Source organism: Pinus tabuliformis, chromosome 2_1, assembly GCF_031772625.1.
Source record: "Pinus tabuliformis cultivar Carrire ecotype Pingquan chromosome 2_1, CPIR1, whole genome shotgun sequence".
NCBI lineage: Eukaryota > Viridiplantae > Streptophyta > Pinopsida > Pinales > Pinaceae > Pinus > Pinus tabuliformis.
Window position 1 is genome coordinate 725170806 of NC_142299.1, and position 16875 is coordinate 725187680.

General features: G+C 36.9%; 1 protein-coding gene across 1 annotated transcript; it reads right to left on the reverse strand.

Annotated features, from left to right (window-relative positions):
- Positions 1-14746: 14746 nt before the first annotated feature.
- LOC149202638 (uncharacterized) lies at positions 14747-16339 on the reverse strand. Its single transcript, XM_089400019.1, has 4 exons — positions 15651-16339; positions 15462-15548; positions 15276-15368; positions 14747-15103 (listed from the first exon to the last, which is right to left on the reverse strand). Exons 1-4 carry the CDS (start codon positions 15771-15773, stop codon positions 14906-14908), a joined length of 501 nt encoding a protein of 166 aa, XP_089256145.1. The 5' UTR covers positions 15774-16339; the 3' UTR covers positions 14747-14905.
- Between the last annotated feature and the right edge of the window lie 536 nt (positions 16340-16875).

Genomic DNA, 16875 nt, shown 5'->3' on the forward strand with positions numbered 1-16875 from the left:
TCGAAGGATCTGGGCAAAGTTATCCATCATCGCATCCCTCTGTCGCTCGAGAGCTTCCTCGAGCAACATTTTGAAAGGATATCCTACCCCCTCGTCTTTCTTTTCTTCTGCCATGGGAGGTCGTCGGGTTTTGTGAGGTTGATCTTGTAATGGTTCAACCAGATCAAGCCCTAAATCCTTATACCCTGACCTCGTTGGGGACATGCAAAGAAAAACAGAGAAAGAGAAGACCGTCCTGATACCACTGATCCCGAACTTAAACAGGGACACAACAACTTACATATATAATCACAAACACAGAGATGTAGTAGAAAAACATGTCATTTCATTAATAGAAAAATACTAAACTATGCTTACAAACAAAATGGAAATAAGATAGCTCGGGCGATGGTAGCTTATCTCTGAGAAGAGATGTGGCGGCTACATGCCTTTGAACTGTGTTACAATGAGGCTCAAGGGCCTATTTATTATTGGAAAACATGAGAAAACCCTAAACAACCAAAACCCTAACCCAAGGAGATGTAACACCAAGAGTTTGTGGGCCTCATTGGGGTTAGTTGGGCAGCCAACTTCCCAAGGTCATAACTTGGTCATATTATCTCCGTTTGGCGTGTACGATACCTTGTTGGAAAGGTCTCTCTGAGTACTACAGGTTTCGCTATATGCCCATGCCTAAATCTATGGGCGTGCTGTGGAGCCCAGAAAAACATCATTTAGGGGGTCAAAACTGCTCCAAAGGTTCAAGACCCGAGAAACTGCTAAAAATAGTAAATGTAGAAATGAACAAGGAAACAAATGAAACTGACTGGAGGGTCTAGGTGGAATAGGTGGGTGGACACCAATATCTACCTGGATCAGGAGTGCTCCCCCGGTCAAGGGTTAACTGACCATATTGCCAAGGTTTACTTGGCTAGTGGGTTGAGTTAGTTCCTATACCATTGGGAAAGTGATTTTCCATTCAATAGAATATGGAGACACGTGGGAATGGTAAATGGGCCCAAGGTTTTACCATGTGTCAGGAGGTTCCTGATTCCAAGTGACGACTTGGTGGATTGGTGAAACAAGTACTAGTCTTATGTTAGGGGGTGCTTGACCAACCAATGGACAAGTGGTTTGAGAGCAACTAAATCCTTTGCAAAGGGGATATGCCTAGTGGGTGATTAGATTCCTTTGCATGATGCTAATGCAGGATGCTTTCCATGTAGTTCCAGTATAGAACATGAGGTGGATGGATTCATCAACATAGTTAGCTCATTCAACCCTTTCTTGGGATAAAAAAAAACCAACAATATATCATCTGAAGAAGTCAAAATGAATAAATACCTAGCTAAGACGGAGTGTTGATTTTATTGTAGCTTCGGTCGGCATTCAAGTCTGCCCAAAAGAAAGAAATTTAACTTTTGAAGTTTCCCCTCCAAAAATACAAGTCAGCTCCATATAGTTCAAGTTGTCCAACCCCAAAGGACACACCTATTCAGGCTCATTAGTTCACTATATAAAGACACTTGAATTCCTCCTCAAAGGACACAAAATTCGGATGATCATCTCCTGTTGTCTCTATTCACACATGTGAGAATAAGAGGACGAATCTAGGGCAGAAGAAGAAGACAAATATGAGGTAGACTTGAAGGGCGAATATATGGGAGATTAAGGAAGAATTTGTGTTTGTCTTGAGGTAGATTTGAAGGAATAAGGTTTTGCTTGAAGGAGGCCTAGTTAGAAGGAAACCCTATATCTTCTATTTGACAAAAAGGGTAGGGCCAAGATCTTTGTGACTATTATCATGGATGAATGGTTGGTATAGCCCAAGGAATTTCCAAGTTATTCTATAAAACTCAGATTATATCTCTTGTTGAATGTGAAAATTTCTAACCTGAAATTCTATTGCAGCAACTGATTTATTTCACCTACTTATTCTTCACAACAAGTTATTTATGAGATCCCTTCCTCCAACATTAAAATGAATTCTATTGCAGTTATCAAATAATTATACAAAGAAAAATACATGCACAAGAACCAATCACATCAATAGTTTTTTTGGACAATTGTCCTCAGAAAAACCCAATGTGGGAAAACTGGTGCAACAAATGAGGGTTTTATTAATCTTCAGCAACAATCGCTTTACAAGGAATTATTTTACAGAGAAACTGAGAGAAAACACCTGAGACTTTCCCCTGGAAACTTTTTGACACCTTGGAGACCCTTCTCCCACTTCAGCGTCACCTTTGTGTCACTCTGATTGGTTTTGCGTCCCTCTATGTCAGTGTGCGTGAGAGCTGTGTCTCCCTCTGTGTTGCCTCTCAATACCCCTGTGTCACCTCCTCAGTCACTGACTGGTGCTGATGCCCTCCTCTTCCTCCACCCTACAACTCTCCCTCTGAAATCGATCTCCTTCTCTTTAAGAATCGATTTTCCTTGGGATACTAAGTATCTGCCAGTGTGTCTCCAAATGATCCTCAAGTCTTATCTTATAATTTTCCTGTTGATGAATCAATGACCGAGATTAAGTCTCTAATCAACTGATAAGATTAAAACAGACTTGATCCTCATCTTTTAGAACCTTCTCACCCTTATCTTTATTAATACCCATTAATATTTTTATTTTCCTAAGTTTATACTTAGGAATCTATTAAAAATATTAATTATTTTAATAACTCCTCATTCGGGTGGAATTTCTCCAAACGATTTCTGGGTCTTTGATATCTCATGTGGCTTAGCCTCTCCACCAAATTTCAAGGCTATAGCACATCTGATGCTACCCAAAATCAACACTCCCTCTTAGCGAGGAATGTGTTCTAGCGATGCTTCACCATAGAAGCATCACACTGATCCTTCGCATCATTCCTCTATGTTGATGCTTGGCCTACTGCCCCACATCCACTGCACTGCTGCTTCCTGTACTGCTGCCCATGACACTTCCACTGCCACTACTACATATGTACTGCAGCTCCCTCTCAACGCGTTGCGTCATGTTTCCCATAGCACTGCCACTACTAACTGTTGCACTGCAAATCCCGATACTTATCCATTTCTACCTACTGAAATGGATTCTTCACCATCCCCATCTTCTCCCTGAAATAAACAAACTTTGATCTTCTTAGAGCCTTGGTGAGGATGTCTGCTACTTGTTCTCCTGTAGGAGCGTACCTCAACTGTACTGCCCCTTGTTGGACACAGTCTCTGACAAAGTGACACCTGATATCGATGTGCTTCGAACGATCATGAAATAATGGATTTTTAGAGAGCTTGATACAATTTTGATTATCACACAAAATCCTAGTCGCTTCCATCCTTCTCCTAAATAGATTCACAAGCAATTTCCTAAGCCATATGGCTTCACATGACGCTGTGCTAGCTGCCATATATCTGGCTTCAGCTAAGCTCAGAGCCACAGATTTCTGTTTCTTGCTACACCAGGAGGTCATTCCTGATCCAATGTTGAAACATTACCTAGTTGTACTTTTCCGATCTACTGAACTTCTAGCCCAATCAGCATCAGTGAACCCACTCAGCCCGATATCATTACCTTCGGTGTACAATAGTCCATGCTCAACTATTCCTTGTATATACCTGAGAACATGTTTGGCTTCTGCAAAATACGTCCTCTTTGGTTCCACCATGAACTGACTGAGGGTGTTGACAGCGTAACAAATGTCTAGCCTGGTGTTGACCAGATACATCAGGGACCCTATAAGTTGCTTGTACAGGGTGGGATCAACATCTTTATCTTCTAATGCATTAATCTTCTTCTAGTTGGTGATCAATGGAGTAGCCATAGGTCTATAGTCCTGCATCTTGAATCTCTTCAAGATCTCTGTAGCATATCTCCCTTGTCCAAGGAAGATCTCACCCTTCTAATGCCAAACTTCCAACCCCAAGAAATAATGCATCTATCGCAAATCATTCATGTTGAATTCTATGGCTAGGTTCTTCTTACAGTCTTTGATGAGCTTGGATGATCTTGTGAGGAAAAGATCATCCACATATAACACCAAGATTAGATCCTCATTCTCTACGGCAAGATAGTAGAGATTAGGATCTGTCACTCTTGATGAACCCCATCTTCTGCAAGTAGCCATCAATATGACCGTACCATGCTCTAGGTGCCTATTTAAGCCCATATAAGGATTTCTTTAATCTGCATACGTGATATTTCTTCTCATGTGTCTCAAAACCCTATGGTCGTTCAATGTATACTTATTCTTCTATCACCCCGTTCAAGAATGTCGTCTTGACATGCATCTGGTGAATCTCCCACCCCATCTGTGCTGCAAGGGATATCACGGTTCTAATAGAAGTATACCTGGATACTGGGGTGAACGTTTCTTTGTAGTCTATCCCTTCCTTCTCACCATACCCCTTAGCCACAAACCTGCCTTTGTATTTCTCCACACTATCGTCTCCAGCATATTTGACTTTGTAGATCCATCTCGAACCTACCACTGACCTATCTTGAGGCCTAGGTACTACTTCCCAAACATCATTGACTATTATAGAACTGTATTCCTCCACCATAACATCTACCCATACTTGATGTTAAACGACCCTGAAAACTAAAGGGTTCCCCAACCTGAGCTACTAGGGCCTGGTGTCTGTCTAGCTGTCTTCGCTCCCTTTTATCATTCCTGGGTACACCAATGAAGTCCTCTGCATCCCGTAGAATCTTTCAGAATTCCAAGATCATTCTTCCACTGGTAGTGGGTACATCTATCTGCTCTTCCTCTTCCTAAGTTTCGTCCTGTTCTGAAGCTTTTCCTTTAGGGGAATTGCTGGTACTAGTTTCTACTAGTCGAAGTGGTTGGACCAACGGATCATCTTTTCGCTGCTCCTTGGAAGGCATTTTTTGGGATTTCCTTAAGGATCTGTTCTCCATGAACTTTACATCCCGCCGAACTACTACTTTCCTATTTCCTGGAAGATATACTCTATATTCCTTAGTATTCTTTCTATATCCCACAAGATATCCTTTCTTAGTAGTTTGATCTAATTTCTTTCTCTTTTCTTTGGGTATACGACAATACGCCAAACTCCCAAATATCCTGAAATGATTGACTTCAGGTGTCTTCCTAGTGAAGACCCTTTCTAAAGTGATTTTGCCCAATGCCCTATGTGGAGTCCTGTTCTGGACATAAACTATCGTGTTTCATGCTTTTGCCCACAAGAATTTGGGCATATTCTGATCATACAACATTTCCCTAGTTGCTTCCACAATAGTCCTATTTTTCCTTTCTGCTACTCCATTCTGCTCTGGATTGTAGGGAGTTATCCACTCCCTTATGATGCCTTCCCTAGCAAAAAAATTTGTGAATTCCTTGTCAACGTACTCCACCTTAGTCTGAGCACAACACTTTTATCTTCTTTCATGTCAAATTCTCTACTAGACCCTTGAACTCTTTGAATCGAACAACAACCTCATCCTTGGTTTTCAGAAAGTAGATCCAAGTCTTCCTAGAATGGTCATCAATGAAGGTGATGAAATATTCGGCACCACTAAGAGTTTTTGTGGACATAGGTCTGCAAATGTCTGAGTGTATCAATCCTAGAACACTTTGATCGCTATTGCTACTTCTCGAAAACGCTGCTTTGCAATACATGCCTAGAGCGCACCCTCTGCATACATCATCTTGTTCGGTACTTAATTCTGGAACTCATGATACTGTTTTCCTGAGAATTCTCAGAGCCCCATGGTGTAAGTGTCCCATCCTCCTATGCCATAGTTCATTCAAATCTTTATCTCCATTGTTTCCTATTAGTGTCATCGGAGATTCTAGCTGTAATCTATACAACTTGTTACTTCTGATTCCAACCTGGGCCTTCCTTTTCCAACTCAGGTGTTTGACATATACTTTCTCCTTAATGAACAAAACATCATAGCCCTTGTTTTGAAGTTGAGATACAGAGAGTAAGTTCATCCCCAATCCTAGCACATGCAACACATTAGTTGCTTGAAGCCGCTCTTCTGCTTCGGTTTGAAAGACTACAGTACCTATTCCTACGGGGGTACACTTTCCCTTATTTCCCATGGTGATCTAAAAATTCATTCTTTCTTCCTAATAATTTGAAAAAAATTCTTGAATTCCTATCATATGCCAGGAAACTCCACTATCTATATACGTAACCTTAAAGGAGGCAGAGCTTGCTAGGCAAGCGACTTCTTTTGCCTTTTCCTATGGGGGTACACTTTGCCTTATTTCTCATGGTGATCTGAAAATTCGTTCTTTCTTCCTGATAATTTGAAAAACATTCTTGAATTCTTGTCATATGCCAGGGAGCTCCACTATCTATATACCAAACCTCAGAGGAGATAGAGATTTCTAGGCAATCGACTTCTTCTTCCAATTTGGAAGCTAACATAGAATGATCGTGATCCATGTCCCTCGAGCTTTCTTGTGGAAATTTGCATGAGTCCCTTTGAGTTGACACCTTTGCATCATGCTCCTGACCCATAACCAATTCTTCTCTCCTGTTGTCGGATCTCTGCTCTGATACCCGAAATTCTACTGCATCAACTGATTTATTTCACCTACTTATTATTCACAATAAGTTATTTACAAAATCCCTTCAACAAACATTAAAATAAATTCTACTGCAGTTATCACATAATTACACAGAGAAAAATATATGCACAAGAACCAATCACATCAACATAGTTGTTTTTGGACAATTGTCCCCAGAAAAACCCAATGTGGGAAAACTAGTGCAACAAATGAGAGTTTTATTAATGTTTGACAACAATCGCTTTACAAGGAATGATTTTACAGAGAAACTGAGAGAAAACACCTGAGACTTTCCCCTAGAAACTTTCTGACACCCTGAAGACCCTTCACCCACTTCAACGTCACCTTTGCGTCACTCTAATTGGTTTTGTGTCCCTCTGTGTCAGCCTGCATGAGAGTTGCGTCTCCCCGAGACTGCATCTCCCTGTGCACTGTCTCTCAATACCCCTATGTCACCTCCTCCTCAGTCACTGACTACTGTTGATGCTCTCTTCTTCCTCCACCCTGCAACTCTCCCTCTAAAATCAATCTCCTTCTCTCTGAGAATCAATTTTCCTTGGGATACTGAGTATCTTCTAGTGTGTCTCCAATTGATCCTCAAGTCTTCTCTTATACTTTTCTTGTTGATGAATCAACGACTGAGATTAAGTCTCTAATCAATGGCCAAGATTAAAACAAACTTGATCCTCATCTCTTAAAAGCTTCTCACCCTTATCTTTATTAATACTCATTAATATTTTTATTTTCCTAAGTTTAGACTTAGGAACCTATTAAAAATATTAATTATTTTAATAATTCATCATCTTGGTGGACTTTCTCCAAACGATTTCTGGGTCTTGGAGATCTCATGTGCCTTAGCCTCTCCACCAAATTGCAAGGCTAGAACACATCCAATGCTACCCAAAATCAACATTGAATTGAACAAATTTCTCTAAGAAAAGGTTGTTGGGTTTTTCCCTGGTTATGGTTTTCCTACAATAAATTTTTGTGTCTCTTGTGTTTGGTTGTCTCTTCTTGATCCCACTATCATTATTGTTTTACAGTTGATATTTTCTATGTGTAATTGCTTAATGATGAATGTGATACAAGATAAATTAATGAAGAAATCATTGGAAGTAATTATCAATCTAGAAAATCATGAAATATCAACATATGTGAAGACCAAAGATGTCATATTCATAGGGGTTGTTCCTAAGTGAATTCGAAAATTAGTAAGGGAATTAAGTCAAGAGTAGGGGTGAATTCTTTTCAAGAGAAAACCGACTCCTTTGAGTCACAAAAAAATATCAAATTAAGAAAATATTAATTTCACGCTCCCACAAAGATGAGGTATGTAAGGCACGTGGATAAAACTCAACAACCACTTTTTTTTAAAAAGCTTCAAAATTATTTATTTTCAGCACTTATTTAGGATTAATTAGCTTGCTGATTTTTCATTGTCTATTTTATTTAGCAAGCGTTTCCTTGTGGAAAATTGGTAAAATTGATAGATCTAACCAAGGATATGTACAAACAACATTTTGTGCATATTTTATGCTCATATATAGTTAAATTATCTTGAAAATACAAGAAATTAGTTGTTGTAGCTTATGGGATTTGCGATAAAATAAAGGGTTTTAGCATTCCAAGTAAGTCATATGTTCCATAAACCTATTTATTTACTATATTACACCTAATTCCATCATCATTAATCATTTTATAGTAAATTTCATGCAATTTCCAAGTAGTTTAAAGGTATAATTAAAAGTCTAAAAATTCTTGGGCATTTGGCCCAAGAGAGTTTCACCCATAATTTTAAAAAGAATTTCTAGCTTGTTGGAAATTGACATTTTTTAGTTGTTTTAGGTTGAGGAGAGACCTCATAGGCCTCAAATTTGATCCTCATACCTTTCCACCCCTAGACATAAACTTTGGAAGTGTTAAAGGACTTGTAGGATGGTTTTTGTGGAATTAACAGGTCATTGACCATGTGTTTTTATGCAGACTTTATAATGTAATTTATAGAGAAACAAACTATTCTGATCTATAACTCTCTAAATTGTTGCCTAAACTGAAAAATAATTACATATTTGGTTAGAGTAATTTCTATATATCAAAATTGACTGGCTACAATCTATATCTTTTATATTTTGGTTATGCTAAATCCCCTTTTAGTTTTTTGTTGTACAGTAACATTCGTAACAACTAGACGGTTTTCAACAGATTAACACCTCCACTCCAAGTGACCCCATTAAGGCACTGATCTTATTTGGGATTGTTTGGGGTAATATTTGGGACTCCTCCCTTGACCATTTAGTAGGTTGCTCAGTCTAAACAGCGGGGGCTTGGGCCAAGGTGATAATGCCCCCCCCACCCTATGTGTGCTTATCTAACAGGTTGCCAGGACCTTAGCAACCCAACTAATCAGATCAGTGTTAGCACCAAAGTAGGGTTTGATAGCCATGGACTATGAACACACTATCTATGTTAGAGGGAAATGACTTATGGATGGGGCTACTTGCTAAGAAAATGTAGGATACAATAGTGAAAAAGATTATAAACATGGCCATGTTCGTTGCCTATGGAAACAAAGTAGGTTGTGGGAAAGGCTATGAAAATCATAAAGGGAGAGCAAGACAAAGATACTGAAAGGGGGCTAACTATGAAAAATGCTCAAAGGTAAGGCATATAATGATTCTATAGCTATGGTTAGTTGGAGTGTGGTGCATTGTGAAGGTATGCAGGTTAAGAATATATTGCTAGAAAGGGAAAACCAAAAGGATAAACTAAAATGTAGTGAGGAGGAGTGGATGAAGGCAATTTGGAATGGCGAGAAGAAACAAATCCTCCTATAAAAAATTTATTAACCATTGGTACACCACTACAATATGAAGGAATCAACAAAGAACCTTGATAATTGGAGAAACTGAAGAGGAGAGAGGATTTCTCTACTATACCTCCATGAAGGTAGTGTGCTTGTTTAGAATGAGAAGGGTTGAAGGAGAATGCCAAGACATTACATTAGTTAATGAACCTATGAAGTAAACAAAGAAAAAATTAAATAGACAAATGTGATTAGTGCAAAAAAAATATGCCTTATGGAGCATCATGATTGAGTGAAGATGTAAAATATCTATTGATAAGAGAAGAATGCAAGATCACTTGTATGAGATTCTTGAGAGAAAAGTGCACCACTATAATAAAACAAGGCTACCAAGTTGAACCATTACCCAAAATACTTGTAAAATAAATTAAAAAAAGAGGGAATAATAGGTTCTAACAAAGGGCTGACTTGCAAATGTGAAAAAATTAAGATGGGAGCAATTCAAGGAGAAAGAAAAAGAACTTGAAAGGGAAAGACAAAGAGAATGATTGTAGTGAAAACTACATCGTAGGGTCCATGAGATCAAGATAAAGGAATAGAGAAAAAAACAAAGGTGGGACAGTCCCACAAAAGTTATTTAGGCAGTGGCAATGCCAAACTACAAAAAGAGGGACACCACAAGAAATGTGGACCACCTAAGGGAGGTATGGGGAGACATATTCCCCAAAAGTTGAGGAACAATAGGGACTAAATTCCAAGAAAAATCAACGCATATTCAAGATGTAAGATAGCTATTGATAGGATAATGCAAGATCACTTGTAGAAGATTCATGAGAGAACTGTGCACCACTACAATAAAAAGGACTCATAAGGCTACCAAGTTGATCCATTCCCCAAAAGATGTGTAAAATAAAGAAAATTAAGAGGGAAAATAGGATGTAGCAAAGCGTTCACTTGCAAAAGTGACAAGGCTAAAAAGATAGAAATTGAAGGGGAAAGAAAGAGCACTTGAAGGGGCAAGGCCAAGAGAGGGCTCGTAGTAAAACCTACATCATAAGTTCTAAGGGATCAAAAAAAGGGAATAGATAAAAAAAAATAAAAGGTTGAAGCAACCCATGAAAATTATTTAGGCAATGACAATGCTAACTACAAGAATGGGGTTGCCACATGAAATGCGGACCACCTAACAGAGGTCTGGGAGAGAGAGAGCTCTCAAAAGACAAGGAACAATAGGGACTATTTTCCAAGATAATTCACCATATACTTGAGAGAGGATCAAGGGAGGCTAGGGGAGATAGATGAGAGTTCATGGAAAAATCCTATCTAGGAGATAAAGAGGGAGCCAAAGATGAAAAGGGAGAGTGAAGGAACTAGGAAGGGCAAGAGGAGGGAGGTAGGGAAAAAAATACTTGCACTCAAAGAAGTGGGGGAAGAAGGGATCCTCTCTATAGAAATGTAAATACAACTCATGAATTGTGGGTTAAAACTACAAGAAACCATCAAAGGTATGAACTAGCTTGGGACTTGGTGTTGGGCCATGGTCAAGTCACCCAAACCATAAAAGTAACAAATATTTTAGGAGCCAAATTTCTTGTCACACCTCAAATGAGTGAAATTACTAAGAGCTACTTTGAGTCCTATAAGATCTAAGACTAAGCATGGGAAAGAGAAAATATATATCAAGAAGAGAGGGCTTGTTAATCTAGATTGATAGATTTATGCTTGGGTTAGCTTCATGCTTCATATTCTTTCCACGTGCCATTACAAAAGAAAAGAAAATGGTTCCTTTAGCTTGTTTGGACTAGTGCATGAAATTAAAAGATTGATATTTTCCCAAAAAAAAAATTGATTATTCAACCCATTGTCTCTAGTGAGATAGATGTCCATGTATCCTACAATTTCATTGATTTCCATTTGAAAAATAAAAATGACTAAGCTATGAGTAAGGAAGAGAGGGTTGGCTATGAGTTGGACAAGAATATAGCTTGTAACAAGTAGTAAGTAACCCAAACATCGACACACAATGAATAAAATAAACAAAAGGGCTAGGGACCTATTGTGCACTTGTGTTTGTCATGGAGAGGGAAAACAATGGTGAGTCTCCCCAAACTCCACAATATTGCAAATAAAGTAAAATTATATGGTATGAAAAGTAAAATAGTATAAATAAAACCCTATATTTAAGATAAAGAAGAACAAAGAGAGGGTAACCATAAAGTTCCCTTACAATTGAAGATTGTGGATGCCCCAACTTGTAATGCATTATTCCTCTTTTCTAGGATGCTTGATGGAAATGTATTCTTCTCATTCCATGTTGCTCCAACCTCCAAGACATTAAAAAAAAGGCAAAGAGATGGAAAATGAAATGTGATAAAGTGAATGAAGTAGATGGGTAGGCAAGAGGAGATGAAACCTAAAGTAGGGAGGGGGTAATAGGAGCATAGAAATGGTGCAAGGATGCTAAGACCAAGGGACGAAAAAGGAAATATGAGAAAGTGAATGATGAAGTTTCAAATGAAAAACAAGGGGATGAGGGTGAGAAACCCTAATTGAACCCCCATAAATAAAGTGTTCTCTCTATTATGGAAACAGAGAATGGAGATGACCTGTAGTAAATGGTGGATGAAGGCTAGGGACAAGAGAAGGAGAAGGAAAGAAGAGGATTAAAATGAAATTTGCAAGAAAGAGATGGTGCATGATAGGAGCATTAGCATGGTGCAAGGATGCTAGGTTTCAAACCACAAGCAAGAAATGAGGGTAAGAACCCTAATTCAACCTCCATAAATAAAGGGTTCTCTTCGTTAAGGAAACAAATAATGGACATGACCTTATGTAAATGGTGGAGAATATGGAGCGTTGTGAAAATTTGTTATGATGAAATCCATGGAGGTCCCCACACCATTCCTTCACTCCTGAAACTACAAAATAAAACAATGAAGCAAAGTGGAGGGACAATGGATGACCAAGTAAACTACAAAAACATGTAAAACAAAAGGGGGGAGAAAAACTTCAAATGAAGGCATAAGAGCTCCATGAACAATAATGAAAATGTACAAAAAAGTGGATTAAAAGTCCCCAAGGGGAGAAATGGTTCCCAAGATGAGTTGAAGGCTCAAGGCAAGGAAAAATGCCCCAAAACTAAAATAAATGTGCCTAATTTATTGGAAAATGGAAAGAAAAACGTGCCAATGGGTGGATCTCAAGATTTTAGCAAAAAGAACACTCCATTGTGTGAAAAACAAGAAAAACCAATTTTATGCACCATGAGAAACCAATAAACTATCACAAATTAATGTTATATAAACTAATGAATGAGCAACGAGTGTAGAACATTTACAAATTAAAAAAAAAAGAAGAAAAGGAGCAAAATAGGGTAGAAAGATTTACAAATTCAAAAATATCAAATGAAACAAAGGACGGAAAAACTAAAAAATGTAAAAAATGAGGTCAAAGGTGAAGGAGTGGGCCCACTAATAAACATGGAGGTACAAAGGGAGGTACCCAAGGGAATAATATGGGGTACAAAGGGAGGTACCCAAGGGAATAATGTAATAATGGGATGGGCTATAGTAATAAATAAGGTGGTTAACTCGTATCATGTAAACACTACAACAAAACCAGCGATTTGCGCCAGATTTAGCGCCAGATTTTAGTGCATTTTTTTTGTAATTGTGATGAGCAACCTGGCGCTAAATCTGGCTCTATTGTACAATTTTTAAAGCGTCCTTTTTTGCACCTGATTTTGCATCCTTTTTCACGCTAGATTTTGCATCATTTTTTACACCAAACTATGCATCATTTTTTGCGTCAAATTTTGAACCAAGATTTGCATCTTATTTTATGACAGGTTTTGCTTCTAGTTTTGTGTCATTTTTTGCATCTATTTTTCATTCTCTTTTGCTTCCTATTTTGTGTCATTCTTTGCTTCCATTTTTGCACCATCATTTGCATCAAGTTTACACTGTATTTTGAATCCAATTTAACGTCTTTTTATGCATCCATTTTGTGTCAGTTTTTGCATCTAGTCTTACGCCAAGTTTTGTATCTAGTCTTACACTAGTTTTTGCTTCTATTTTTGCACCAGCTTTGGTGCCTATCTTTGCACCATGTATTGAATTTGATTTAGCACCAAATTTTGCATCCATTTTTGTGCCCATTTTTGCATCTTTTTTTGGACCATTTTTTATATCCACATTTATGTTTGATTTGTCTCCATTTTTCCCATCTCATTTTGCACCATATTTTGCGTCATTTGTTTCATCCAATTTTGCATCATTTTTAACACCATCTCTTGCATCTAATGTTACATCATTTTGAGCATCCAAATTTGCATTTATATTTGCATCTTATGTTGAGTCATGTGTTGTGTCCACCTTTGCATCTTATTTTGTGTCTAATGGTACATTCAATTTAGAGCCATTTTTTACGTCTACTTTTGTATTTGTTTTTGCACCAAGTTTTGCATCCAATTTTAAGCTATTTTATGCCCCTTTTTGCACCATTTTTTTGTGTCTACTTGTGTCCAATGTTGCACCATTATTTACACCGACTTTTTCATCCAATTTTGCATTTTTTTGGTGTCTAGTTTTACATCGTTTTCACCATCCAAATTTGCATCTTTTTTTGCCTCATTTTGTGTCCACATTTGCATATAATTTTGTGTCTGAGTTCGAGCCTAAATTTGCATGTGATTAGGAATCATTTTTTACATCCAATATGGCGTCCTTGGTTTCACCTTTTTTCAGCCCCATTTTGCATCTTGTTTTATGTCTTTTCTTACATCTTTTTTTTTCCTTTTTTGCACCCAAGTTTGCATCCCAAATTTACACCATTATTTGCATCATCATTTGGCATATTAATTTGTAACGTTTTTTGCTTCTTTTTAACGCTCAACTTTGCATCTTATTTTACATCTAGTTGTTGTCTTTTTTTGCATCTAATTTGGTGCCCATTTATGTGTCCTTGTTTTTGCCCAATTTGATATCCTTTTGTATGCCATGTTTTGTTCCCTTCTTTGTGTCAACTATTGCACAATTTTTCACTTCTAATTTAAAACACTTTGTATGTCAATTGTTTGCATTTTGTATTAATTCCTAGTTTAACACCCAATTTTACTTTCAATTTTGCATCCATGGTTACATCCGAATTTGACTTCTTATATAGAGTATATTTTTCTTTACATATATGACCCCCTTTATAGATTCATAGTGAAATATATGATAGTTTCTAAATATCATTAAAGCAGATATCACAATTCAAAATCATTTGTAAAGAAATTTAAGAGAAATTGACAACATCCATCCAAAAAAATAACAATGTGTCATTAACAATTTTCAAAACATGTATAAAATAGCAACATAATACTAATAAAATCAGTATTATTTTTAATCAAAACAAGTAAAATTCAAATATGATTAACAAATCAAAATATTTCATGAATATCGTTATTCTACGATAAATTAACAACATACATAAATCAAACTCATCGTATGATTACAAAATCAAAATGTCTCATTGATATAGGGTAAATTCACAACACCCATCTAAACATAACAATGTCATTCTACACAATAATTTCTTCATAAAAAACAATGCATGTGCATGCCTAGCTACCACCACCAAGATCATCCTCATGATCATCTTGACCATCCTCATTACTCTGATCCACATCATCACCAACACCGCAACTATCATCATCATCTCCTCCTTCACCACCATCATCCTCATCCTCATCCTCATCATCTCCTGATATATGTTGAACATAATTTGGATCATCGTCTTGGCAATCATTACCTATAGCATTCTGACAAAAAAAATCAATATTACATGTTAGTATTAATTACATAACACAACGCATGTTTTTGTTATACAATGTTAACCATAAAATGAGGTAAGATATAATATCTAATAGTACTAAAAAATAAAATGAAAATATGGTTTAAAAGTATATTGGAAATCCAACTAAGATTACATACCATAGAGTCCATCCAAACAACAAATTCAACCCATCTCTTTTGCTGCAGCACCTCCTTTTCCAAATGATTTGGAGGTCTTCCATATTTTAGTTCCTATCAATTAGTAAATAGGGAGAAATTAGATAACAATGACTTTCTTCTAGTACAAAATTTATTAAAAAAATATCACATGTTTAATATACTTACAAAGGTTGTTATCAGTGCTTTTAAACCTTTCTGGCCACTACGATGAGTGACTTTTGTCTTGGTTAACCTCGCCTTGGATGCCTTGTCCTTAAACATAAACCAATTCAATTTATTTTCACACAAATACATGTCTAAGATACTTATAAGTATTAATACATTCTAAATAATGTTTAATGAAAAATTCAATACCTGAATGCTCTCATTGCCGACTTTTCTTTGTGCATCCAACTTCTCATATGATTTTACAAGTTCTTTCCATACTTTAAAAGGTATGTCAATAGGTCTTTGTTTCAGTCTTTGATCTTGAGGCATTTTTTTAATTTTTCTTGTTTGGTTAAAAATTTTGGTTAAAAAAAACCGAACAAGTAATTCACATCAATGGCATGGGGACTCTATGGATATGTGTAAAAAAATGGCTATAAAGAAAACATCCAAAAAACTTATGAGCTCTCCCTTTGATGGTCACTTGGGGCATATGGCTGGAAAGGAACAACTCCATTTTCGAAAATCAAGGACAATCCTCTCTCAAAGTCCTTCCTAATATTTGCTCCAAATGTCTTAAAATGAAAAACAAAATTCAAACGTCATCCTTAAACATCTCCCTTAAATATAACGTTGGACCATAAATTCTTCACTTTTATTGTTATCGGCTCTGGAATGATTTTTCTATATGCAATTATATAATGAAATATGTGTGCACTAATGAAAAAACATTGAGTTTCATTTTTCATAATCACAAACAATGAAAAAAGAATCACACGTAACTAGCATCATTTTGGAAATTTTATATTTATTAAAAATCTTTAACATGTTTTCCTCCCATATCTCATAAAAAGGTGTGAAATTTTTTATATACTCTCCAATAAGCCTAAGGATCACATACCTTTTAGAACTTTGCATTACCATTATATGTTTCTCCTTGAAGATATATAATATGTTTCTTCTTTAACAAAAACGCTCTGATCGAAGGATGGTAATGTATTCATAGAAGTCACTGCAAAAAATCATTTGGGTATGAGGATTTTCAAGATTTCAATGGAAATCTGGATGTGGGATACGATGTTACGATGTGGGTCGAAGAGATTGAGCTCTTTCTTTTTCTGGATTATGGGATTTGAATGTAGGAGTTGTTTCTATGGATGACAAAATTATGAGATTGAGGATTGTGGTCTTTGAATGCAGAAATTGCTTCTTTGGATGATAAACTTGTGCTTTTTTTATAAATAGTTGTGGGGATTCTCCTAAGTTTTTATTGATTTCTCTTTTGTGTATCATTCTTGTCATTGTCAACCCCATTATCATATCAATGTCTAGGATGAGAAAGACAGGGATGGGATCAGTGAGGGCTCAATGTCTTTGTTGTCATCAGAGTCCAGGTCGGTTGATGGCAGTGAAATGGAAGGGTAATCCCCAA

What these genes read in the sequence shown, in the direction of transcription:
- LOC149202638 (XM_089400019.1), bottom strand. Translation starts at nt 15,773, where the DNA reads ATGCCTCAAGATCAAAGACTGAAACAAAGACCTATTGACATACCTTTT. An exon ending in TCGGCAATGAGAGCATTCAG is followed by an intron (nt 15,549 to 15,650) that starts GTATTGAATTTT and finishes TTTATGTTTAAG; the next exon opens with GACAAGGCATCCAAGGCGAG. An exon ending in AAGCACTGATAACAACCTTT is followed by an intron (nt 15,369 to 15,461) that starts GTAAGTATATTA and finishes ACTAATTGATAG; the next exon opens with GAACTAAAATATGGAAGACC.